Raw genomic sequence first — 27195 nt, 5'->3', positions numbered from 1 at the left:
CTGGATTAGGATGTGCCTTTAATTCAATGATTGGTGTCCTTAAAAGAAGATGCCGGGAGAGGTGGGGAGGGGAGGGCCATATGAAGACGGAGGCAGAGATTGGAGTTCTGTTGCCACAAGCCAAAGAACATCAGGAACTCCCAGAAGTGGGAAGAAGCCAGGAAGGATACTGTCCTTGAACCTCTGGAAGGAACATGGCCCTGCCGATGCCTTGATTTTGGACTGCAGCTTCCGGAACTGTGAAATAATGAATTTCTGTTGTTTTAAGCCACTCAGTTTGTGGAACATTGTTACAGGAAATTAACACAGGACATACAATGAAGTGCAGTGAGAAATAATGGTGAGTTAAGAGAGCAACAATCTGATGTTACAGAAATCGAGTATTATTCCTCATTGACAGAATTTGGCTGAACTAAGCCAAAAGGTTAGTGGGAAAGGGTTGGAAACCCCAGTTTGGGGTACATATCGGCAATGTGACCTCAGGCAAGTGATTTTGCCTCTTCGATAGTTCCTTATCCATAAAACAAGGATCTTAAGACCCTCATGGTCAGGTTATTATGAGGACTAAATGAAATATCTCATTTGAAAGCACTCATCCTGGTGTGTGGCACATAGTAAAGACTCAATAAAAACCTTGGGGCGCCTGGGTGGCTCAGTCGGTTGGGCGTCCAACTTTGGCTCAGGTCACGATCTCACGGTCCGTGAGTTTGAGCCCCGCGTCGGTCTCTGTGCTGACAGCTCAGAGCCTGGAGCCTGCTTCCAATTCTGTGTCTCCCTCTCTCTCTGCCCCTCCCCCGTTCGTGCTCTGTCTCTCTCTGTCTCAAAAAGAAATAAACGTTAAAAAAAAAAAATTTAAAAAAACCAGCTGACATTTATGACCAACCTAAAGTTGTCTCAGTTAGTCCCTTTCCCTTGACTAATGAGTTCCTTCATTGTACCACCAGTAATTATCTTCGTTAGTGGCTGTCTTTCCCACCAGAGTGTAAAATGTAAGTCCTTTTAGGTGGGGGCAGAGTCTCATTTATGGCTGCACACAGGACCTAGCACGAAGCCTGGCACGTATTTGTGAGATGGGTGCATGAATGAATGAATGAATGAATTAATGAATAGTGGACACCTTGTCTTGTAAACATTAAATGAAGACATGTTTAAACAATATCTTTCCTTTTACTCTGTCTGTGGTCCCACATAACTGCATTAGAATGCCTCTGTAATCTTCCCCACCAACAATAATTTCTCTTGCCTGTTTTAAGCTTCTTTGGTAGGAACGCAGCTTCCCTGATATGTAAAATATGGGTGTCCTGGAATCTTCGGAAGCATGGGGCTGTGTTCTTGCTGGCGATAACAGACTGTGGGATGTCAGTCCCATGCCTGGCACATAGGAAGGGAATTTCTCCCTCCTCTCACTTGCCCTGTTTATTTTTTGCTGTAGGGGTGTGGAAGAGACAAAGGGGCCGAATTGAGGGACAGCGGAGAACAATTTGGGAGTTTATGAAATCCTAGTGAATGTCTTTCTTTTTCTTGGAGCTGTATTAGATTGGGGCACTGCTTGCTTTCAGGGGAACCAAACCATCAAATAGGACTTCACAGGGTCAATAAAATGCTCTGAAAATTCTGTGTCTTGCACAGTGCCAGCCTCCCCTGTATCCCCGGGACCTAGGTCACAGTGGCTGTGAGTGGAGATTCTCAGGATGTCAAGTGGGGCCATTGCCCTAATAGCAAGATTCCCTGAGCTGGAGGCTTGTCAATTACCTATGAAAGAGGTGGATCAACCCCCTTGAGCCTTATCATATCAAAGTTTTTCGGTTCTCAGTAGGAAAGGATGACCAGAAAGTGGGGTCTTTCATAGCCTTAGAGCCAAGGAGGCCCTGACAATTAAGCAAGAACAGGGTTGGCCAGCCATCCCATCCGATACTTTGAGATCCCAGGAAAAGAATCCATTCTTCTTCCCAGATGTCCTCCAAGTCCCTTGTTGCTGAGCCTGGAGGCTCCATCTGGCTGCGGTCTCTGTGGTCTCTGGAGGATGCAAGCACTAAGCCATCTTGTTGGGGAGGTTCTCCTAACCTGACGAGCACTGAGCCTGCCCAGGCCTCTTGCCCACGTTGCCACTCCTCACAGGGCCTAGCTCTCCAACAGTCTGTGTGCAAATAGGCGTGGCCAGGCTACCTGCCAAGGGTGGGTGCCATCAGTCATCAGTGAAAAGGGGTAAGTGTCCAGGCCCCTGGGGCTGGCTCAAGTAAGACAATAGGGTCAAGGTTGCTCTCTCTCCTCCAGGGAGTGAAATGATTGGCTCAGCTTGTTGAATTGTGAAAGGCCTCATCAGCAATCAGAGCAGTATAGTCCTCTGGAATCTGGCCATGGGGTGATTTTCACATCAGCCTCTGTCTCAGTAACTGAGGACCTCGGGACTTCTTTGGTTCCTTCAAGCCCACGTCTCCTCAGATGCTTCCTCCAGTGGGCCAGGCAGCGGTGGGCAGAGGAGCGGATCTCCCCACTCCTCAGGGCATAGATAATGGGGTTGACCATGGAGTTGACAAGGCAGAGCAAGGAGCAGAAGGCGAAGACCTTCTTGACCTGGTCGCTTAGGGTGGCGGTCAGGCTGTAGACCATGAGGGCCAGCACCGGGAACCAGCAGATGAAAAGCACAGCCAGCACCACCCCCAGGGTCTTGGCCAACCTCACATCCAGCCTCATCCGTGCCATTCCTGGCACCTGCCTGTCCTGGTGTTCAGCCAAGCTGGCTACATGCTGATGGGCCTTCCAGAGGACATGCCCGTAAGTGTAGATGATGCCAAAGAAGAGAAAGGCAATGAACAGGAGCCAACCCAGCAGATAGTCATTGGGAATCAGGGGGAAAAGCTCAGAGCAGGGACTGGGACAGCAGGTCCATCCCATAAGGGGCAGGTAGGAGACAAATGCTGAGAGGACCCACATGATGCCCAGGGTTGCCAGCGCCCTCCCACGGGTGAGTAGGGCTTTGTATGTGCGTGGGTAGCACAGACAGAGGTAGCGGTCAATGGCGGTCAGCAGTAGGCTGCCTACAGAGGCTGTGAAGGTAATGGTCACGCTGCCAATCTTCAGCAGGAAGACAGCCTTAGAGTCCACACCGTGGAAGACGTGGAAATTGACAAAGTTGCAAGCAAAGATCACGCTGGCCAGGAAGTCAGCCACAGCCAAGCTGCTGATGAACAGATACGAAGGCTTCCTGCGGAGCCGGTGGGAGGACAGGATCAGGTAGAGCACAGCCAGGTTCTCCAAGGCGCTTAGCAGGGCCAGGGAGGTGCACAGCACCGCAATAGCGATCCTCTGGGAAGCGTTCAGGACCATGTACTCTTTCATGGGGTTGAAATCCAAGCCATCCTTGCAGCCATTGGCCGCCTCCATCACCCAGCGTCTCTCCATGAGGCGGGTCCCTTGGCTCCTGCCGGGCTTGCCAAGAAGCCTTTGCTGTAGTACAATGAGGGGAAGAAATGAGTCTTTCTCAATTAGCACAATAACGACTTCACACAATCACCGGCTCTAGCCACACCCTTTACCTGTGCCGATGGATCTTGCGTTGCCATAGCGATTTAGACCTTTCAACTTTTGAAAAAAATTTGTGTTTTGTTCCCCTGTATTTTGCCCTTGCTCTATCCCACTGGGTCACTAGGTCTGTACTGGTTGCTTTGCTTTAGGAGAGGTATGTGGGAATTCAAGAAGCAGAAGTGTCCTGCAAGGTTTTTGGTCTTTTGTTTTCAAAAAGACCAATCCTGAGACTTCCCTTTGAAAGTAAAAGAAATCTCCAAGCATCAGAAACTGAGAGGAAATCAAAACCAAGAAAAAAATGGAATCCAGAGTGATAAGGCGGGAGGGGATTTTTTCCATCGGCGTTTTGTTCGGTTTTGTTTTGTTTGCCGGTTTCGGTAAGTAAGATGCCGAAGTTTTAACAACAAAGATGAGTCTTTGGCCTCACGCCAGTAGGGTTGCCAGATAAAATATAGGAATGCAGATAAACCTGAATGTCAGATAATGAATCATTTTTTAGTATAAGTATTCTAAATATTGAGAAAAACCGAACCAGGGTTCCCAAATATTATAGGGGACATCATTAGATATTACTAGAAAGCAGACTGGAAATTCCTCTAGAGAGATACACTTTCTAGCCAGGTGATCCAAGATTCCCACATGGAGAAGCCCATGGTGTTTGAGCTCACAATACAAAATTACAAAATACTTAAGAATCTATGGACAAGAGTTAACAGAAATGTCAGACAGTAGAATGAGACTTCCCAGGACTTTGTGTCATTCTTGGGAATATGTTTAATATAATTAAACAATAAGGGCTCAAAAACATGAGTACATAATGGGAGACTGTCTAGGCAGATTTAAAAACGAATCAAGTTGAATTTCTGGCACTGAAAAATTAAGTCTTTGAAAAAAGAAACTCTTAAAGGCAGGTTAAAAAAACAGAACAGGGGGGGCGCCTGGGTGGCGCAGTCGGTTAAGCGTCCGACTTCAGCCAGGTCACGATCTCGCGGTCCGTGAGTTCGAGCCCCGCGTCAGGCTCTGGGCTGATGGCTCGGAGCCTGGAGCCTGTTTCCGGTTCTGTGTGTCTCCCTCTCTCTCTGCCCCTCCCCCGTTCATGCTATGTCTCTCTCTGTCCCAAAAATAAATAAAAAACGTTGAAAAAAAAAATTAAAAAAAAAAAAAAAAAAACAGAACAGGGGCGCCTGGGTGGCTCAGTCCGTTAAGCGTCCGACTTCGGCTCAGGTCACGATCTTGTGGTCCGTGAGTTTGAGCCCCGCGTCGGGCTCTGGGCTGATGGCTCAGAGCCTGGAGCCTGCTTCGGATTCTGTGTCTCCCTCCCTCTCTGCCCCTCCCCCGTTCATGCTCTGTCTCTCTCTGTCTCAAAAATAAATAAAAAACATTAAAAAAAAAAATTAAAAAAAAAAACAAAAAAAACCCCAGAACAGATTCGTTGGAAAGCACTGAACCCGAAAGTAGAGCTGAAGAGATTTCTTGAAACGTAGCACAAAGAGACAAAGAGATGGGACAGATAAAAGAGAGGTTAAGAGGCATGAAGGATTGAATGAAAAGTCCTATAATATATCTAATTGGAGTTTCAGAAGGGAAAAATAGAATTGAGGGTAGGCATTGGGGAGGCCAAAGAGGGAGGCGGATGGTGGAGAATCGTCCAGAATTCTCCTCAGATTCAGAAATCACAGTGAACTCTGAGCAGAATTTTATTTTATTTATTTTATTTTACAAGTATCTTTTTAACGTTTATTTATTTATGTTGAGAGAGAGAGAGACTTTGCGCGTGCATGCAGGTGGGGGAGGGGCAGAGAGAGGGAGAGAGAGAACCCCAGGCAGGCTCTGCACTGTCAGCACTGAGCCCTAGGCTCAAACTCACAAACCATGAGATCATCACCTGAGCCGATATTGGATGCTTAACTGACTGAGACACCCAGGTTCCCCTGCGCGTCCCCAGCATAATTTTATTTTTTTTTTTTAATTTTTTTTTAATGTTTATTTATTTCTGAGACAGAGACAGAGTATGAACAGGGGAGGTTCCGAGAGAGAGGGAGACACAGAATCTGAAACAGGCTCCAGGCTCTGAGCTGTCAGCACAGAGCCTGATGTGGGGCTCGAACTCACGGACCGTGAGATCATAACCTGAGCCAAAGTCGGACGCTTAACCGACTGAGCCACCCAGGTGCCCCCCAGCATAATTTTAAAAACAAACTCATTCAACGTTCACATATATCATAATTAAACTTCCAAACACCAAAGACAGAGAAAAAAATTAAAAGCAATCAGAGGGAAAGGACACAATACCTGCAAATGAATCATAATTACATTTAAAAGCTGATTTTCCAAAAGCAACAATAGATGCCAGAAGAAAGAGGTGGGAGGGAGGTAACTAAACTACAACTCAAAATAAATAAATAGAAGTAGACGTATCTAGTAACAGACCTTTACTGAAAGAACATTTAAACGATGTGCCATCACCAGAAAGAAATTTTTCATAGAGGAAAGAATAGGAAGGCAAGAAGGAACTGTGAACAAATAAATTGCTAAATGTATGTGTAAATAAAAACAACAGTTTGTATACAACACTAATAAGAATGCTGATGATCAGTTTGGAGGGCATAAAGAAAAAAATGGAAGCAAAATTGTGAATGACAGTAACACAAGCCAAGAAAGAGAAAGAGTGGAAGCTTTATTTAGGAAGTGAGTAAAGGCATTGATCTACTTCAGGATTTTAAAAATCAAGCATCATCTCCTACCTGGTTGACTTTGATAGTTTACTAACTGGGCTTCTGGAGTGATCCTTTTAAAATATGTCAGAGGGTGCTACTCATTGTCTGAAACTTTGTATAGGACCCATTCCATTTGGTGTAAAAGCCAAGGTACTTACAATGGCCTAAAGGGCTTTATGTGTTCTGGCCCTATTATCTTTAATATCATGCTTTCCTTGGTCAACCAGCTTTAGCCACACTGGATGCCTGAGGTGTCTAACCTCCTGCCACAGGACGTTTGCACTGGCTGTTCCCTCTATCTGAGCACACTGTCCCTAGATATATGCTTGACTTAGTCGCTCACCTTCTTCAAGTCTTGGCTTGAGTTTTACCTTTTCAATGACATCTTTCTTACCACTCTATTTAATACTGTAACTCACACCAACCTCCTGCTCTTCTGGTTCCCCTCCCTGTGCTCTATGTTTTATTTTTTCCCATATCACTTATCACTTTCTAACATACACTTTACCCTACATAACTTATCTATGTATTATGTTTTATTGTTTATTGTCTGTTGTTCCACTAGAATTTAAGCTCCATGAGGTCAAGGAGCTATTTTGTTCACTCATATAAGGTCTTACAATAGTATCTGGTACATAATAGGTACTCAATAAATATTGTGGACTTGAAGTGAAGTGAAATTGAATAATGACTGACTTTAGCATTCCTTTCTCAGAAATTGATAGATTAAGTTGACAACATACTAATTAATAGAATGTATAATATTTGAACATTCAATGAACAACCTTGATCCAATAGTTAATATGGATGGGCACCTGGCTGTCTCAGTTGGTAGTACATGCGACTCTTGATCTCAGGGTTGTGAGTTCAAGCCCCACGTTGGGTGTAGAGATTACTTAAAAATAAAATTAAAAAAATAGTCATATATGGAACTCAGCACCCAAGAATTAGAGAATATACACTGTTTTCAAGCAACATTTACCAAAACTGGATAAGTCTTAGGTGAAAAGTAAATTTTAACAAATTTAAAATAATCTGTAACATATAAACCATGTTCTCTGACCATAGTGCAATTTATTAAGAACTTAAAAAAATATAACTAACAAACTTCATAGTACGAAGCTTTAAAAACACTTCTGAAGGGGCGCCTGGGTGGCTCAGTCGGTTAAGTGTCCGACTTCGGCTCAGGTCATGATCTCGCGGTCCGTGAGTTCGAGCCCCGCGTCGGGCTCTGTGCTGACAGCTCAGAGCCTGGAGCCTGTTTCAGATTCTGTGTCTCCCTCTCTCTCTCTGCCCCTCCCCCGTTCATGCTCTGTCTCTCTCTGTCTCAAAAATAAATAAACGTTAAAAAAAATTATAAAAAAACCCCACTTCTGAATAATTCTTGGGTCAAGAAATCATAAAGGGAGTCCGAAAATACTTAGAATTGTAACATTAAAATTCGTGGGATGCATCTGAGCAGCACCGAAAAGGAAATCTATAGCCCCACATGCTCATAGTGGAAAAGGAAAAAAAATGTGCTAACCATCACAAAATTAGAAAAGGGACAACAACATAAATACAAAGAAGGCAGAAGACAACTCAGAAGAGCAGAAATTAATTACATAGGAAACTAATGGAGCCTGGAAAAGACTGAGGCTAGTTTTTTGAAAAGGTGATAAAATAGGCAACCCTCAGGAAAGATTTTTTTTTTAATGTTTATTTATTTTTTTTATTTTTGAGAGAGAGAGAGAGAGAGAGCACAAGTGGGGAAGGGGCAGAGAAAGAAGGGGGAGGAAGATCCCAAGTGAGCTCCGTGCTGACAGCACAGAGCCCTGTACGGGGCGCAAACTCACGAACCGTGAGATCGTGACCTGAGCCGAAGTCAGACACTTAACCTTGCCTGAGCCACCCAGGTGCCCCTTCAGGAAAGATTTCTGAAGAAAAAAGGAGAGAAAAATAATGGTGTGAAAGAGAAATGGTCAACGATCCTTTGTTGTTGACATTGTTGCTCTTGTTTTTGGTCAATGATCCTTTGAAAAGATGTTTAACCTCGATAACGGCCACAGAAATGTAAGTTTCGCTCCAAGCAGGGTGGTAAAAACTTAAACCTGAGAGGGGCGCCTGGGTGGCTCAGGTCACGATCCCAGTTCGTGAGATCCAGCCCTGAAACTTGCTCTGCACTGACAGTGCGGAGCCAGCTTGGGATTCTCTCTCTCTCTCTTTCTCTCTCTGCCCTTCCCCCACTTTCATGCTCTGTCTATCGCGCGCTCTCTCTCTGTCTCTCAAAATAAATAAATAAACTTAAAAAAAAATTAAGCCTGACGATACTGAGCAGACCAACAAGGCGACGGGGGTGTAAGCTAGCACAACCACCGTGGAGAGCAGTTTGGCAAAATCTGGCAAAGTTGATGTGCCCCTGCCCTTGAATGCACCACTTTCTCTGCCGGGAATATGCTCCTGAGGGACACCGACACGTGTGACCGAGGAGACAGCAACAAGGATGTTTACTTAACTCTCCTGTTTCTATGTATTTACTTATTTAAAAAAAAATGTTAATGTTTGTTTTTGAGAGAGACAGAGAGAGAGAGGGAGAGAGCAAGCAGGGGAGGGGCAGAGAGAGGGGGAAACACAGAATCCGAAGCAGGCTCCAGGCTCCGAGCTGTCAGCACAGAGCCCGAGGCAGGGCTCGAACTCACGAGCTGTGAGATCATGAGCCAAAGTTGGATGCTCCACCCACTGAGCCATCCAGGCGCCCCCTTACTTATTTTTTAAATGACATGTGGCTCACATGAAGCCTTCGCGGGATGGCGCTGGCCCACGCCAGCATGCTGTGCTGCGAGGGGACGGCCAGGCAGGGCAGGGCACAGCGCCCAGCAGCCACGGCTGGCAGTCCTATCCGGCTCAGCTGCTCCACCAGATGCCCCACTGGTTCCCAGATAGCTCTGCTTTCTTGCACCTCTGCCCACACCTTCGCCCCAGGGTTCCTTTTTCTGGCTCACCTTCCTTCTTTTCCTTCCTTCTGGACTCATCTTTCGCCCAGTGAAGGCTTCCTCGATGCCCCATCACTCTGGAAGCTCCCAGCCTTACTCTGCTTATGTTGTAACCAATTCTGCACTAGGCTTTTCTCCAACCGGAGGAATAACCGCACTAACCAACATTTGTATGGGACTGAAATTCTACAAAGTAATTTGCCACCATCCACTTCATACAACTTGACAATATAAAGATTATGGTTATTGTTCTTGCATAGATAAAGTGGGCTCAGAGATGTTAAACCACTTGGCGGAGGTCCCACAGCTTGGCAAGGTCAGGGGCTGGGCTTTCGTTATTTCTGGGTCTTTTAGTGCCTTGCACAACGCCTGCCATCTACACAGTAGGTGCTCAAAAACTCCCTAATGAATGGACCCCATTTGCCTCAAGTGGAGTGGACCCCAAGGAAGAATGTGAGGGGGAGGGGAGCACATCCTGTAGGTTAAAATTCCAGCAGGGTGGCCTTGTTGAAGATACCGAATGCCTCAGTCTTCCCATTTCTCATCTGCAAAATGGGTTTTGTGAGGCTTTAAGTACATTAATATACTATCTGAAAGTGCTTCTGCTGCTGCTGCTGAGCATCTTCCAATGGGGATAACTCACCTACTCCATGAGGTTCTTAAGAATAACATGCCAGGGGGCGCCTGGGTGGCTCAGTCAGTTGAGCGTCGGACTCTTGGTTTCCGCTCAGGTCATGATCTCAGAGTTCATGAGTCCGAGCCCTGCATCGGGCTCCGTGCCGATGGTGCAGAGCCTGCTTGGGATTCTCTCTCTCTCCCTCTCTCTCTGCCCTTCCCACGTCTCTCTCTCTCCAAAATAAATAAATAAACTTAAAAAAAAATAATAACATGCTTGGCACATCACAAGAGCTTGATAAATGTTAACCCTTATAATCCAGGTTAAAAATTTAAAAAAAAAATTTTTTTTAACGTTTATTTATTTTTGAGACAGAGAGAGACAGAGCATGAACAGGGGAGGGGCAGAGAGAGAGGGAGACACAGAATCTGAAACAGGCTCCAGGCTCTGAGCGGTCAGCACAGAGCCTGATGCGGGGCTCGAACCCACGGACCGTGAGATCATGACCTGAGCCGAAGTCAGACGCCCAACCGACCAAGCCACCCAGGTGCCCCAATTTTTATTTATTTTTGAGAGAGAGACAGAGCGTGAGATGAAGAAAGCAGAGAGAGAGGGAGACACAGAATCTGAAACAGTTTCGGGCTCTGAGCTGTCAGCACAGAGCCGGACATGGGACTTGAACTCGTGAACTCTGAGATCATGACCTGAGCCGAAGTCGGACGCTCATCTGACTGAGCCACCCAGGCACCGCTAGGGCTTCAAAAATTTTAAGACAGCAGAATAATTTTTACAATTGATGGAACCCCTATTCGTAAGTCAGGTAAAATCTGAGCTCACGTCACTGGTAGCCTCTCTTCAAGGCAACCCGAGGAACGTCGGAAACCTCTCGTCTAATCCAGCTCCATCATTTTACCGTTAAGAAAACAGTCCAAGGGTGGGGATACAATCCCTGAGGTCGCCCAGCAAAAGAGCAGCAGACCTGAAACCAGACTTCACATCCCCCCAAATCACAAGACAAGACTCTTGTTCTGTAGGCGCAGAGGTGACCCTACCGACAGAAGTGTTTCCCTGAGACGTACAGTTTGCTGAATGTCGGTAAAGTCACATCTGAGCTGAGACAGGAAATGGTGCTGGCCGAGTTCTCAGCCCTGGTCATGAATGAGTGACAGACAGTGCAAACCTTTCTCGGTTCCCACGTCCCCACCCTGTCACTTCTGGAAGCTTCCTCCCTGCACCCTGCGGCCCCAGCCAAACTCCCCTCTCCCTGAATCTCCCTGGGAAAACGGTCCCCTTCCCACCAGAGCATGGCTTACCCCACGCAGCGTCCAGCCTAGAAGAGGGATGCCGGAGAGGTGGCTGCCGGCATTCTGTGCTGCCCCCAGGTCTGGCGTGGACACTGACCTGTGGTGGTGTCCAAATTCGGCAAGGTCAGGAAATGCAGGCCCTTAGAGGGAGGGCCTGACAAGACAACATCCAACGGCAACAGGATGAACAAAGCAACAGGAAACCCAGCTCCCTGTCTGGTTTCCCGGTGGGCGGATAGAAATACCTTCTGGAGTCAGAGCATCTGGCTCCCGGACGGGCCTGCCTCCAGGGCGAGGACTGGTCTGAATGCCCGGCACGGGGAGAGGCCCAGCGTGGGCTGCGCGACAGAGGTGGAACCGTTCCACCTCTGCCTTGTCTCATCACGTGACTCCGGGCAAGTCCCTTCGACTTTCTGAGCCCCTTTTCTCAGTTACTTATTTTCTTGAATGTTTACTTATTTATTTTGAGAGAGAGCGAGCGAGACAGAGGACAGGGGAAGGGGCAGAGAGAGAGAGAGGAAGAGAGAGAATCCCAAGCAGGCTCTGAGATGTCAGTGCAGAGCTCGAGCCCACGAGCCCGTGAAACCATGACCTGAGCTGTCATCAAGAGTCGGCCGCTCCACCGACGGAGTCTCCCAGGCGCCCCCCATCCCCTTTTCTCATTTATGAAACGGCAGTGACAATACCTGTCCCATTCTCCTTGGAAAAACCAATTGGTTGATGACCTCCACCATGGCTTTTGAAGCCAGTGAGCTGTGATGGGTGTAGCCATCTTTTCAAAGTGTGTGTAAGACTTTATGTCTGTACATTTTTTAGGGGAAAGCGTTCATATTTTTTTTAATTAATTTTTTTTGCATTTATTTATTTTTGAGAGACAGAGACAGCAGGAGCAGGGGAGGGGCAGAGAGAGAGGGAGACACAGAATCCGGAGCAGGACCCAGGCTCCGAGCTGTCAGCACAGAGCCCGACGCGGGGCTCGAACCCACGAACTGTGAGATCATGACCTGAGCCGAAGTCGGACGCTCAACCGACTGAGCCACCCAGGCGCCCCCATATATATATATTTATCACTGTGTCAATGAAGTTCCCAATAGTACGAAGCACCAAGTCATACAAAACCATTTTGTGGCCGACTCTGTACAAATGCAAGATGAAAAGAGAACCAACCTTGGGGCTCCTGGGTGGCTCAGTTGGTTAAGTGGCCTGCTTTGTCTCAGGGCATGATCTCGCGGTTCGTGAGTTCGAGCCCCGCGTCGGGCTCTGTGCTGACAGCTCGGAGCCGGGAGACTGCTTCGGATTCTGTGTCTCCCTCTCTCTCTGCCCCCTCCCCGCTCATACTCTGTCTCTCTCTGTCTCTCAAAAATGAATAAACGTTAAAAAAATTTTTTAAAAAAGAGAACCAACCAGGGACGCCTGGGTGGCTCAGTTGGTTGAGCCTCTGACTCTCGATTTTGGCTCAGGTCAGGATTCCAGGGTCATGGGATCGAGCCCTGCATGGGGCTCTGTGCTGAGCGTGGAGCCTGCTTGAGATTCTCCCTCTCCCTCTCTCCCTCTGCCCCTCTCCCCACCTCGCTCTCTCTCTCTAAAAAAAAAAAAAAAAAAAAAAAAGGAACCAGGCAAGTGCTATCCCCACCTAAGAAACATGTCAAAGTCCTCAAACTGCCTGACACTCTTCTCAGACAGCATGTCCATGGCTGTGGTGGGTTGGCAGGGCCTGCAGTCCTAGAGCCCTCATGCTGAGTGTCTGGGAAGGGAACCTTCAGGCAGGGGGATGTGGGGGGGCGGTGGTGGTGGGTGGGTGCCCCTGGGGGGTTTTCCTACCTGAACTGAAAGTGTGAAGTGAAAAAGTGAGCGCCACGGTAACAGCTGCCCCCACGTTAAAGCCTGAGGGCACTAGGGACGAGGAGGATCGTAACCCTTTGAATGTGGCTGCTACACCTGCAGTGAAAAGCTGAGATTGGAGGTCAAGAGTGGTCATTTTTCTCTCTGACTGGGAGTGCGGAGGCCTGGGTTCTAGTCCCTGTTCTGCTACTGATCGTCATTGGGCAGCTCCCTTCTCCTTTCTGGGTCTTTCTTTTTGCATCTTTAAAGCAGGTGGGTAGACTGGGTGATTTCTTAGGTCTCCTCCTGGAAATTCACCATGTTGAATCCCAGACCTCCTTGGATTCGAATCCAGCTCTCCATTTCGTGGGCTGTGTGACACTGGGCAAGTTACCTCCCCTCTGTTTCATTCAGCTGTGAACCGGTGAGAAATACCACCCACATGGCATTGCTGTACCGATTAAGTAACCGAAGTTTCCTAAATTCATGGTGCTGTGCCTGGCTGACAGTACGTGTCCAATAAAAGGCAGGAAAGAACTCAGTTGAGTTAGAATTCTTACAGGATTCTGTGCTCAAGGCTTGTCTGACCTTCATCTGAGAGCTGAGGCAAATAGAAAGATCTCTGCTCGTTCTTAGCTGGCACTTTATCACCATGAAGGCCAAACCATCACATTTTTAAAACCCTGTTTGACCCACATGACCTTCTTGGCCTGCTTCCCAGCAGTCTGGGCTCTTGGTGCTATGTCCAGCTGTAGGAAGGGAGTCACGGGGCCTTCCTTCCACATTTCTTCTCCTACTTCCCTTCTGTGCTTGATAGCCCTTGGCTGCAAGTTGCAAGGAAGTTCTCTGGGATTTGGGGCTGTAGGCTATTGTCCTTTACCCAAATCTTATCTATTTTTTTCAGGTCCTGTATCAAGGCCACCTTCTCCAGGAAGCATTCTCTGGTTTCCCGTAACCCTTCCAGGTGGTTGAAACTCATTGAGTCCTGCTGTATGGATCACCATCTACCTTCTGTTATTTGTATCAGTAATATTTGTCTCCTCTTGCTTCCTGGATTGTGAGCTTCTAGTTTTGAGAGTTGAATCTGGGGGTCAGGGAGGGAAGACATCTTTGTATTTTAGTTCCCTTTACAATGAAACGAAGTTCTTGTAATGAGGGGTTCTGAGCTAGGCTCAGCAGCCCTCATGGAGGTGGAACTCAGCCCAGCTAAGCAAGACAATTAGGTGGCCCCGAGCCACCACTCCCTGTTCCCAAGCCATGACAGACAGTGCCCATCGGCCCCAAATCCCCCTCATCCTGAGCCTCACCCTAGTGCCCTTTATCCAGGGAACCAGCCTTCTAGAAAGAGATGGGAACCACAAACAGCAGGTCTAAGGCAGAAAGTGAACTAAAAGGTTGGCAACTGTCCAGGCTCTTTTTGACCTTGTAAATAGACCACTACGGTAGTCATCCCAGAGGAGGTGGGACAGATTGTGAGTGAAGGAACTTAAAAATCTCTCCAGTGATGTGGACGCCTGGGTGGCTCAGTGGGTTAAGCGTCTGACTTTGGCTCAGGTCATGATCTCACGATCTGTGAGTTCGAGCCCTGCATCAGGCTCTGTGTTGACAGCTCAGAGCCTGGAGCCTGCTTCGGATTCTGTGTCTTGCTCTCTCTCTTCCCCTCCCCTGCTTGTGCTCTGTCTCTCTCTCTCTCTCTCTCTCAAAAATAAATAAACATTAAAAAAAAATTAAAAAGAAACCTCTCCAGTGATATAAGCCCTAGGAGAAGCTTATGGATGTGAGGCAAAATATGGAAATTGCCCTAGGGGAGGGATACAAAGGGCTGCGCAGACCGATTTCTTCTATTTTTTTTAATCAAAAAAAAATTTTTTTTTTGAGAGGGAGAGAGAGAACGAGCAAGAGGGGAGAGGGACAGAGGAAGAGATAGAAAGAATCCCAAGCAGGCTGCATACTCAGCGCAGAGCCTGAAGCCGGACTGGGTCCCCCAACCCTGGGATCATGGCCCGAGCTGAAATCAGGAGTCCGACGCTTAACTGACTGAGCCACCCAGGCGCCTCAAATTGATTTCTCTAATACATTTTTCCTGGGATTTCCAGCACTTGAGCACAAGGCCTGGCATAAAGCAGGCACTTAAATATTTTGAAATCAACACGTTGAATAAACGAACGAACAAATGTCCTATTGGGAAAAAAGCAGGCTTCTTCAGAGAGACTTTGTATTTTCTTTTCCCTCCGCTGCCAGGAAGTTCAGAGCTAAACACGATGCAAGCCTGCAGTCCTGGTTCGTTCAGTGTTGGTTCCTGATTCATTTCTTCTCTCTTTCAGTGGTTTCTAATGCTTTGCTTTTATTTCCACTGCCCTAATTCATAAGATAGACCTCCACCAGTTCTTTAAGGGAAGGATTTTTAATTTATAGAATTGGCGCAAAAGATCACCATGAAGGCCTTTCTCAAACATCTAACGGTTGGCAAAAAAATCTCACTCCCCATGAGTCTGCCCTGTGGGCCTGGAAGTTTCCGTCCTGTCTGCTATCCACTCGCTGTTCATCGCTCCCACCAGGGGCCTGTGGGATCACTACCTGCTGTCTGGACACTTGTTCTCCCTCAACCTTCCTTCCTCGTCTTTCTGTATCGTCTCCAGCCTCCCTTCCTGGGAGGAATTAAGCTAAACGGTGTCTGAGGTCTCTTTCCACGGTAGCAAAGGTTAAAGGGCCAAAGCTTTGGAATGAAACATTGCCGGCTTCAAACCCCAGCTCTGCCAGTGGTGGGCTGTGGGACCTGAGGGCGAGTTACTCAAACTCTCTGAGCCTCAGTTTCTTCATCTGTGACTGGGGAAACTATTACTGCCTGCATTCTTGATGTGCAGATTAAGTAACGATTTAAAACAAGCAGTCCCGTGGGGGCCTGAATGGACTATAGCGTGTTGGTGTGTGATGTGGCGGAAAGAAAAGGGTCTCACGCTAAGCCGCGGATGCTCAGGGTTTGAGCCTGGCTCTGGCACCAGTTGGTGCTATGGAGAGGTCACTTTCCCTCCCTGTCCCCAGTGCTGCCATCTGAGAAGAAGACCGAAGGATAATGATGACGAGGGCTTGGCATGGTACTAGCGCCCTCCACGCATTATCTCACTGAAACCTCAAAACAACCCTGCAAGGCTGGTGTAATTATTTTCCACATTTTCCAGATGAGGAAAGCAGGGCCCAGGGATGGATGTAAGAAACGTGCTGGGGGCACCGGGCACGTGTTCATTCCTCTGAAGACGCAGGGTCCCATCCTGTTGGTTTCTGTTCCTTAAGTCTTGGTAATTAACTGACTGATCTGAAATCTTCCCACAGGACAGGGTGGTTGAGTCTTTTCAGATCTTTTCTTCCTTTTTTCAACTACCTTATGTTCCAGCAACTTCCCTTTCAGAGAATGAACCAATGGTGCCCACATCCATATCATATTTGACAGTTTGCACAGTGGGGAGGGCTCACGATGGTATCTGAAGCAGGTAGCATGTCTTGAGCAAATGGGTGCAGAGAGGGCAAGTCACTTACCCAAAGTTCACAGCAAGTGCCAGGCAAAGCTAGGACTTGAGCCCCAGTGCTCCGACAAAGTCAGGTTGGTAAAGGGACAGGATCCAATGCATGACCTTGCCCGGGGGCGAGGGGCCCTAACAACAGCAAATAGGCGATCTTTGTCCTTTAGCCCCAGGGGCAAATTGCATCGTTTCTCTTTCTGGCTTTTTCCTTTTTGGACCAATCTCACTCAGCAATGCCTCCCTTGCTTACATTAGCTGATCTAGATTTTAGTCTTATCCCCGCCAACCAGATGGAGTCCTGACCTCCTCACCCCCAAGGATTTGCCAGTCAAGCTCTTGGGGCTTTGGAGTCAGACAGACCCGACTTCCAGAACTGGCACAGCCAAGTGTTAGCTTTGTGCCCTCAGATAAAGTCACTTCTGGCGGTGCTTGGGTGGCTCAGTCGGTTCAGCGTCAGACTTTGGCTTAGGTCATGATCCCCCGGTTCATGGGTTTCAGCTGTCAAGGCAGAGCTCACTTCGGATTCTTTGACCCCCCCCAACCCACTCCCAGTCGCTGCCCCTCCCCCCTCACGCTGTCTTTCTCAAAAATAAACACTAAAAATGTCACTTCATTCACTTCTTTTCCTCTGTTTCCTCATCCATAAAATGGGAATAACAAATAGTTATTTGTTGGGACAAATGGGACATACTTCACCGGTGGTGGTGAAGCACGAGAATTAATTGAGATAGCATCATGCTTAATACAATGCCTGGCACACATATATATATATATATATATATATATATATATAGTAGAGACTATATATATATATATATATATAGTAGAGACTATATATATATATATATAGTAGAGACTATATATATATATATAGTAGAGACTATATATATATATATATAGTAGAGACTATATATATATATATATATATAGTAGAGACTATATATATATATATATATATATAGTAGAGACTATATATATATATATAGTAGAGACTATATATATATATATAGTAGAGACTATATATATATATATAGTAGAGACTATATATATATATATATATATATAGTAGAGACTATATATATATATATATACACACACACACACACACACAATATGTGTACATATTACAGCTTTCTCCTCACTTCCCCAAGTTCTTTGCTAATTGACACCGAGGGACAATGTCATTTCTGTCGTGCCCTTGGGCTGGTGGAGGGGGGTCTAGGAGAACAGAGCAGTTGAGAGGCAGGATGGAGAGTGGGACAGTGTTAGGGGAGCAGAGGGAGAAGATCCTGTTTCCATTCAGGATGTTAAGAATTGAGTGAACCGGAAGCTGAGGATGTGCCGGGAGCCTGATGGATTATTAACCAGGCTGGGGTAAAGCAGTCAGCACCTGCCAGCCTGCAATTGGGACAAGAGCCCTGGGCCAAGGAGACAGGCTTCTGGTTCCAGCTTGGGGTGGAAACGATGGCCGGGTAACCTCAGGCAAAACAGTCTTCTCAGTGTGCCCATCTGTACCAGGAAGGGGTTTTTGATGACATCTCAAAGGGTCCTTCTTTCCAACTTGAAGTTGTGCAATTAATCACATGGGGCAGGGGGGTTGTTGTTCACTTGCCGAAGAGCTGGGCATGAGAAAGTCAGCTTAGGAAAGCCTGGAGCAGCAGATCTCAAACTCTGGGCTCTCTGCACCCCTTTACTATCTTAAAAAAATCACCAGACCCTGGAGGGCTTTCATTGATGTAGGTTACATCTCTCACTCTTTACTGTATTAGAAAATAAACCTGACAACTGAAAAAATATGTTTAGTGAAACTATATTACATGTTAATAGCAATAACCTATTTTTAAAAAATATTTATTTATTTGGGGGAGAGCATAAGCGGGGGAGGGGACCTAAGAGAGGGGGGGACAGGGGATCTGAAGCAGGCTCTGCGCTGACAGGCTGATAGCAACGAGCCAGATGTGGGGCTCGAACCCACAAACTACGAGGTCATGACCTCTGCCAAAGTTGGACGCTCAACTGACTGAGCCAACCAGGTGCCCCTAGAAATAGCCTATTTTTTAAAAAATGTTTTAACGTTTATTTATTTTTGAGACAGAGAGAGACAGAGCATGAACAGGGGAGGGTCAGAGAGAGAGGGAGACACAGAATCCGAAGCAGGCTCCAGGCTCCGAGCTGTCAGCACAGAGGCCGACCCGGGGCTCGAACTCACGAACCGTGAGCTCATGACCTGAGCCGAAGTCGGACGCTTAACCGACGGAGCCACCCAGGTGCCCCAGAAATAGCCTATTTTTAATGAAAATAGTTTTGGGGGAAAGGAAATCTCTTAATTATCTGGCAGCCGGATTCTCATCTCTGCTTCTGCAGTCAGCCTATTGTCATAGGTCATTGTGGTTAAAGTATGTGAGGAAAATGAATTTGTCACCACCCTTTACTACTTCCTTTGTGGCAGGCTCTCCAAGAGGCTTTTTACCTGCATTGTTTCCTTTATCCTGCAAACCGCACTTGTGGGTGGATTGTCTTATTTTCCCTATTTTAAGATGACAGTGCTGGGGCCCAGCTGGATGGATCTGCCCCAGGTCACACGACTTGCAGGTGGCTTGGGTGGCTATGCGCGTGGCGGACCCTGTCCACGGGAGGGACGCACTCGGGGCGACAATCTCTTCCCTTTCCTTTTCATCCTTTCCTCTTTGGACTCTTTCCTCCAACCTGGGCCTCTAGCACGACCCTTAGCTGCGAGGGCGGTAGAACCTCAGCTCCAAGAGAGCAGGTGTTCATTGTCTGTTTTGTTCACTGCTGTGTCTCAAGTGCCTGGCACATGGTAGCTGCCCAATTAAATGTTTTCCGAATGAATCGGCTGAAGGGCTTCTCTCTGACGCTTGTGAAAATCCTCAAGGAGGGTGATTTTCAAAGGGGACACAACTGATCTATTTACAGAGGGGCGCCTGGGTAGCTCAGTCAGTTAAGGGGCCGACTTCGGCTCAGGTCCTGATCTCAGGTTTGTGAGTTCGAGCCCACGTGTGCTAACAGCTCAGAGCCTGGAGCCTGCTTCGGATTCTGTGTCTCCCTCTCTCTCTGCCCCTCCTCCATTCACACTCTATCTCTCTTTCTCTCAAAAATAAATAAAAACATTTTTAAAAAATGTATGGGGGGGGAAAGGGCTGATGGAATGTATATCAGCAGGAAGAACATGCGGGGCTTGACGTTTCAGAAGTGATTCTCAAAGGATCTGCGACAAGAGCACTTAGGACAAGCCTTTAGGAGATTCCCCTGCCCTGCTGAAAGGTGCAGGAGAGGGTGGGGACTTGGGGGATCGAACCTAAATACTAACAGCTTCCTGTGCGCCAAGCTTGGCTTTGCATGTGAACTCAGTTAATCTGCATGATAATCACTGTTATCATCGGCTCCCTTTTGCAGACCGACACGAAGTGACTTGCCTGAGGTCATACGAAAGGGCAGAGCCCAATTCAAACCCAGGCTTGGCCCGTAATCATGGGACCTCTCCTCCCAGTTGCTCAGTGGGTCCCTGCAGCTTTCTCCTGAGGACCTCTGTCCTTTCTGAGGAGGGGGCGGGGGCGCTTCTTGAAATTCTGGAAGTAGCATGAGGTCCCCTGTTTCCTGCTTTACCAGATCCCAGGGTTCAGGGTCTCAGGATGGGGTGTCTGATGACAGGTGTCTTAGTTTTGCCCTAGCAGGGAGCCCCCCTGTGATTCAGGGCCTGTTACTCTGATTCCCTGCCTTTTACCTTTATCTCTGTAACAGGGATTTAAAAAAGGCCTATACCTCTCTCTCAAAGAAAACCTGCTACAGAAAATTTTGGAAACTCAGTCACGTTAAAGTCTGCATGACTGAAACAGTGCATGGATCTCCCTGACCCTGAGGGCGAAGCTTGGTCATTGGTCATTGGGAAGCGTGTGTGTGTGTGTGTGTGTGTGTGTGTGTGTGTGTGTATAGCGGCTGATCACCCCTTCTGACCATGAAGTGCTCCCTGTAGGGCAAACAAGGCCTTATAACCAGAGAGGGGGCAGAGAGGTGTGATGATGGGGACTTTTCGGGGTGGTTTCTCTATACAGCAGAGAGTAGGCAAGGGCTAATTAAGTGGTGGATATTCTGAATCACCTGCAGCTTCCCCCAGGTTCCTCTACTCCTTCCTGGCTTGCCCAGATCCCAAAGGGTGTGGTCCCTGCCCTAACCTTGATTCTGGTTGTTTCTAGCTGCACCGTGGGGGTTGCAATTCAGACCAGCTCTCCAAACGGAGGTGGGAGTGGTGGGGCGACAGAGCCACGGAACACAGTGGTGATCATGACAATAATGGAAAGTAACACTGAATGAGCGCTTACTGTATACTGTGTGCCAAACCATTCTATGCCCTTTGCACAGTAATTCATATAATCTGCACGACAAGCCAACGAGGGGACTGGTAGCATTCCCATTTCATAATCGAGGAAACTGGCATCAGCAAAGGGGCTGATTCATAAGACTTTGGGCCCCTAACATCTGGGGTGACAAAGTGGCTAGAGGGCCACGGGGACAGCTGGATGCAGGCTGATGAATGAATGAAACCTGCTGTGGGCAGTCAGGCCATGGAGAGATGCGGAGAAGCCAGAGATGGGCCAGACATCTGGGGAGGTGACCCTCACGCACACTCCACCTACTGCTTTCTACAGAGCGAATTAATGTGCCCCGGTGGCGCTGTTTGCTTTGGGCCCTGGGGCAGTGAGGACGAAAGCATGTCACCATTTCTGGCCTAGAATTTGGGATCAGACCCAGCACACTGATTCCCTCGGTACACCAACTTGCAAGGAGGCCTGGAGTTCCATCTCCTGCTTCCGTAAGGAGAGGTGGTCAACAGATAAGGATCGACTGAGAATAAGAAGGAAATTTACAAGCAAGCTCTGTGCTGTCAGCACAGAGCCCAACATGGGCCTCGATCTCACAAACCGTGAGATCATGACCTGAGCCGACATCAAGAGTCAGACGCTTAACCCACTGAGCCACCCAGGCGCCCCTACAGACGGAGGTTTAAGAGGCCGCCCCAAGTCACGGTTGTGAGTTCTGATTCTGCCTCTTATTAGGTCCGTTGTGTCTTGGGCAGATTGCCTCACCTCCCTGAGCCTCAGTGTCCTCATCTGTAAAATGGGGATAATGAAAGTACTCAGGGCTGTTGTGAGGAGTATATGGGGCAGGGGGCATGTAGCAGATGCATAGCTCAGTACCTGGCCGGCACTTAATCTACCCTCAATTAAGGTCGTCTGTCTGTGTGCCAGGTTATCTAAGGGTCATGGCCAACACTGAAAGAGTAAAACAAAACAGAGTGAGGGCGTCAGACTAGAATATCTCCAATCTCTTCCGACTTGGGAGCCGTTTCACAGTAATATGTAATGTTAGAAACCCCAATAGGAATTATTTGAGCCATTTTGTAATTGTGTATGGCTTGTGAAAAAGGAAGCGATTTTAAGTTACACGTACTATTTTCAATACACGTGTATCATTTCAGAATTTTCCCTAAGATTTATTTTAAACCCTTTAAATTATATGCATGATGTGTGAGGATAACTTTTGACTTCTCCCCACCTTCCAAGGGGCATGTATGCTCCTTTCTGCTTTGCAGTCACAACAGAAGAAAATGCCTGGTTACTGAACACATTTTGAGGGAATGTTAATATTGGGACCAAAGGGACGTTACAATAGGCTGCGATGTAAGAAGAGGATGGGAATCACTTTCATGACCTGAGGGTTTGAATTCTTTTTTTTTTTTTTTTTTAATTTTTCTAATGTTTATTTATTTTTGAGGAGGGGGAGGAAACAGGGGCAGAGAGAGAGCACACACACACAGAATCCAGAGCTCCAGGCTCTGAGCTGTTAGCACAGGGTCCGACAGGGGGCTTCAACTCAAGAACAGCGGGATCATAACCTGAGTTGAAGTGGGATGCTTAACGACTGAGCCACCCAAGTACCCTGAAGGTTTGAATTCTTGCATTCAATGCTTAAAAAGCCAATTTGTACTTAAAAAAGTTTTTTTAATTCCTCATGGCTTTATTTTGTCATTTTTAAAAATTTTATTACTTTTTTAATGTTTATTTTTGAGGGAGACAGAGACAGAGACAGAGTGTGAGGGGCAGAGAGCGAGGGAGACACAGAATCTGAAGTAGGCTCCTGGCTCTGAGCTGTCAGCACAGAGCCCGACGCAGAACTCGAACCCACAACCACGAGCTCATGACCTGAGCAGAAGCTGGACACTTACCCACTGAGCCACCCAACTGCCCCTAGTTTGTACCTTTTTAAAAAGAATCTCATGTTTGTCACAGGCAAGAGAAAATAATCTGAGGTCCCTATTTGCAAGCCTCTCTCTGCATTTGCCTGGCAAGTGTGGATCGCCTTTATGCCCAACACAGGAGAAGAAAGAACACGTTATTTTCTCTTTTTAACAATCTTGAAATGTGGAGAAGCATAAGAACTTCCCTGAAATGCTTTGTAAGAAACTTGATCAGATAAACACAACTCATGAATCTTGAGGCAAATTTTCAGAGGAGGTATTATTTTCCTTCTTATTTCCTTGTGTTTTTGACATCAGAGTTCCTTTTGCATCCTGTCTTTGATCATTGGTTCAATAAGGGTGTAAATTAAATAATAAACAATTAAGAATAAGACCAGTGTAAAACCATATATATCAGCTAAAGCCACTCTAGTCGCCAAATAAGAAACATCCCGGGTGGAAATTCATTAGGTTATCATTCATTTGCTCACCACTGACTTCTGCTTTTGATTCTTTTTATTTTAAGAACCTCTCAGTCTGAATAAAAACAATCTTCTAAATAGCAAAAATAATTATTCGCTAATTTTTTTAAAAAATGGAACCAAGCACCATGAACTTCTAGTGTGTGGACCTTCTGGAATACCTTCCTCCTTGTTGGGAAAACCTCGTGGAAAGTAGTGGGAGCACAGAGCTGAGCTTGACTCTGGTCTCTGCCATTTGCCCGCTCTGACTGGGCCTTGGTGACCTCATCTGCCAAGTGGGTATTATTAAGATAGGACTCGTGTGAAGTCTTCGAGAAGGTCCGTGAGACACCCTGCACCCCCGCCCGGTTCTCAGCAGGCTCCCACCCCCTCCTCTCAGCTCCGTCAGATTTCCCAGGACCCAGGCAGATCCACGGAGACCCACAGAGGACGATTCACTGTCCAGCAGAGGCAACACCGTGAACGCAGCTGTGGTTCTCGGAGGAACTTTGGGGTGGCCCCAACCCCCCAGGGAGAGGAGGGCGGAGGGGGGGTGGTAGCTGTAGTGGGAGGGGCTGCTTCTGACTCACTGTGCAAGCAGAAGATTGGGGGCCTCCTCTGGAGGGGTAGGAGCAGGTGGAGGGAGGAGAAGGGAGGCAGCAAAGCCCATAGGACACTCAGCCCAACCCATTTCTGTCCGGAGGTCTCCCCAACATTCTTCTGATTTGGATGGGACCTCGGCAGCCTTCCTTCCCAAGCTTCGCTTTTAAAAAAAAATGTTTTTTTAATGTTTATTTATTATTGAGAGACAGAGAGACACAGAGCATGAGCAGGGGAGGGGCCGAGAGATGGAGAGACACAGAATCGGAAGCAGGCTCCAGGCTCCGAGCTGTCCGCACAGAGCCCCACGCGGGGCTCGAACTCACAAACCGCCAGATCCTGACCTGAGCCGAAGTCGGCCGCTTAACCGACGGAGCCACCCAGGCGCCCTCCCCCAAGCTTGGCTTTCATGACACTGGGGGGCTCCTCCCCTTCTGATCTACCCTATTGATGATCTGCCTTTCTCTGCCATTTTCTTTCCTTGGCATTTGGGGGGGGGGGGTCTTCCCTGCGTGGGGGTGGGGCAGGATACACCCCATGTTCTGTGGACCCTATCTTTCCCCAGGAGATGGAGGGAAGAGGGAATTATGGTCTTCAATTTCCTTTTCCGAGCTCGGCTGGAAGAGGGCTGATGGCTCTTCAAGGCTGCATGACACCTCAGTGCTTGCAAGGTACTCTCCACACCTGTTCTCTTTGGGTCTCACTGCAGTGCAGCCGGTTCTGGCTTCAGACAGACCCAGGTTTGAGTCCCGGCTTTGCGTGTGCCACCCGCTGTGTGAGCTTGGGCTAGGTCTTAGTCCTGGGTGAGCCTTAGTTTCTCACCTCTCAGATGTGGGTGGTGAGAGCATGTGTCTCCCTCACAGGCTGTCGTGAGCACTGGACAACGTGAGGCAGCCGTGCCGGCAGACTTCCAGCAGGTAGTGAACGCTCACTAAATGTTAACTTAAGGAAAGGAGCTCCCCTTGGCGGCAGATTGGTAAGGCTTTGCTTCATTTTTGGAGGTGGACAAACTGTAGGTTAGAAAGGTGATGCGACTCCCCCCAAGGCCATCTGACTCGTTGGGGAGGGGGACTTGTGTCTTCCACAGGATTCAGCGATTGATAGCACAGGCTTTGGAGCCCAGAGAGCTGGACTTGACACTCTTCCTTGGCCTTGAATTCAAGGTCAACCTTGAATGAGTCACCATTGCCTGTGAGCCTTGTCTCACAGGCTGCCTGCCTCCCTTCAAAGAGTATCCTTGGTTTCTCCTGGCTCAGGGCCTTTTTGCATGGGTTGGGGTAGAAAGCAGAAACTGTCTGAAGACAGCCCTTCTTCCTGTCCTTTGTGAAAATCTGAGTGCGGTGCGGTTAAGTGGGTGTCCCAGGAGGGTGGGGAGAAGAGCCTACATCTGTGACCCAAAGCCAAGGACACAGGACAGATGGCCCCGGGCTAAAAAGGGACCAGAGGTCACGGGTCCCTTGAATGTTGACATCCTGGGCTCTGCTGTCTTGGGGAGATGGTGGGGCCTCTGGGGGAAGTTACTGGGTGGCTCACCCTGAAGTTGAATCCAAAGCACAGTGGTTTCAAATCCTGGCAAAGAATCCAGGCTCCAGGCCTGCCAGGGAAGTGGACAGGGCTGGACTTCAGGGAAATCAAACCCCTTTGGACAATGGGCATCTATCACAGGAGGAACCAGGGTGGCACCAAGGCCGGGCGCCTCCCTCGTTCTGTGCTCTGTATGAGACCCTAGGACGCCACGTGCGTTGCTGGAAGGCGAGAGAAACTCGCTACGCACCGAGACCCCATCGCTGACCAGCTCAGTAGGGTGAGAGCTCGGAGTCCTACTGAACATGCTTTAATAAGAATGAATAAAAGAACATTCTGTGCACGTTTGAGAGCACAGGGTAAGTAAGATTAACAGGTGCACCAAGATGAGGAGGGAACAGAAGAGATACACTGGAGGGCTCTGCTCGGCTGGGCCGTGCTCCCATTTTGCCCACCTTAACCACATGGTCTTAACCCTCCCAAAGGTAAAGGACACGCTTCATTGGTAGAAATTAATGCTAGGGCCAGAGTCGTTAGGGTGCTGACTCCCAGGGACTCCCTGGATTCCTCCACGGCCCCTCCTCTGCCCTAGTCCTGGCCCCTCCTCTGCCCTAGTCCTGGCCTTTGCGTCCTCAAGGCATCTACCTGCCACCCTTTCGAGAGAAAAACAGCCCGAAGCCATGACGTCCTTATCTCTACTCCATCGCAGGAGCCGATGGATGAAGATCAGAGTCTCTCCACTGTAGTCATTTGCTGACCCAGGTGCCCGCCTGGCGTCAGCATCATCCAGCCCGCCCTCACCACAGGCCCACGAGTGCTGGCATCGGGCCCAATATTCACAGAAGAGGGAGCCGCGTGGGAAGGAAGGGGACCGATTTTCCTGAGGCCGTGGAGTTACCTACCAGCGCTGAGATGCACCTGGGTGCTGGCCCAGGGCACACTCGGAAACACGACTGTCCTGCTAAGTGGAACCTCCATGGAGCGGACCCCTGGCCTCCTGAGTCTAGTGTGGCTCTAACGCTGTGGAACTGCCCCAGACGGGGAAGCCGTGCTCCCTGAGCCTCAGCCTTGCCCCCCCTCCCGGCCCCCCCGTCCAGCAGAGGGGCCCTGTACTCACCAGATGACCTCTAAGGCCTCTTCCAGCCGATCTATTGGGGTTCTTTCTGGGCCCACTGTCTGCTCATTAGGCCTGACCTTGTAAGGCAGGACACCCCGGTGGTGAAAGGGTGACTGTGGAGCAGAGAGTCTGAGTTCAAGCCAGTGTCTCACTGAATGTGACATTAGGTAAGTCACTTCTCCCCATCTGTGGGGCGGGGAGGGATAACAGTCCTGACTGCAGACAGATGTGAGAGTTAACTAAGTCAAGCCCTGCATGCAGTAAGGCTCTCTGTGTGTCGGTGAGTGTCTCCTTCTGTCCTGACCTTGGTGGTCCTGTCCAAAGGGGAGGACGGCACCAGCCCTGAGCCTTCCTGTGACTGGTCCTCAAAAACCTCAGGAGTCCCCCTCATACGGCAGCAATTTCCCGGCCCCAGGCAGTCCTCCCCCTCCCAACTCCTTACATCCCTGGAGGGAAGGGGTGAAGTAAGAGCACAGGTGTTCTGGAAGGCAGCTATATGCTAACTAACCGCTAGGCCAGCCGCGCCCCACAGAACACAGTTTTCCGAAATGAGGAAGAGGCCCCAAAGAAAACAGCTGCAGACAGCTACTCACGGTGATCTGTGGCTGAGCTCCCTGATCCTGCTGGGCGCTGAGGAGTCCTGGCAGTCGTGTCTAGGTGGTGGGTCTGGGTCCCAGTCAGAGCCCCTGTTGAACAGCCACCCCAAGCAGCTTTCACTTGCTTTTGCTCTTTCTCACAGATGAGTGAGTGTGGGGAGGCCTGGCTTT

General features: G+C 48.4%; 1 protein-coding gene across 4 annotated transcripts; it reads right to left on the bottom strand.

The window, feature by feature from the left end:
- On the bottom strand, positions 1-27195 carry CNR2 (cannabinoid receptor 2). 4 transcript variants are annotated; one of them, XM_058718650.1, is made up of 4 exons: positions 27022-27195; positions 26429-26541; positions 863-3447; positions 1-633 (listed from the first exon to the last, which is right to left on the bottom strand). In XM_058718650.1, the coding sequence occupies exon 3, from the start codon at positions 3400-3402 to the stop codon at positions 2320-2322; it is 1083 nt and encodes a 360-aa protein (XP_058574633.1). In that variant the 5' UTR covers positions 3403-3447; positions 26429-26541; positions 27022-27195; the 3' UTR covers positions 1-633; positions 863-2319. The 4 variants fall into 4 exon arrangements, with proteins under 4 accessions (XP_058574633.1, XP_058574637.1, XP_058574635.1 ...); XM_058718654.1 differs by lacking the exon at positions 26429-26541; XM_058718652.1 differs by lacking the exons at positions 26429-26541; positions 27022-27195 and adding an exon at positions 11144-12185.

The sequence above is a fragment of the Neofelis nebulosa genome, chromosome 2 (assembly GCF_028018385.1).
Source record: "Neofelis nebulosa isolate mNeoNeb1 chromosome 2, mNeoNeb1.pri, whole genome shotgun sequence".
In the NCBI taxonomy this organism is placed as follows: domain Eukaryota; kingdom Metazoa; phylum Chordata; class Mammalia; order Carnivora; family Felidae; genus Neofelis; species Neofelis nebulosa.
Note: the sequence above shows the minus strand (reverse complement) of the source record. Positions and strands in the feature narration are given on the sequence as shown.

Coding starts and splice junctions, on each gene's coding strand:
- CNR2 (XM_058718650.1), bottom strand. CDS start 3,402: ATGGAGAGACGCTGGGTGATGGAGGCGGCCAATGGCTGCAAGGATGGC.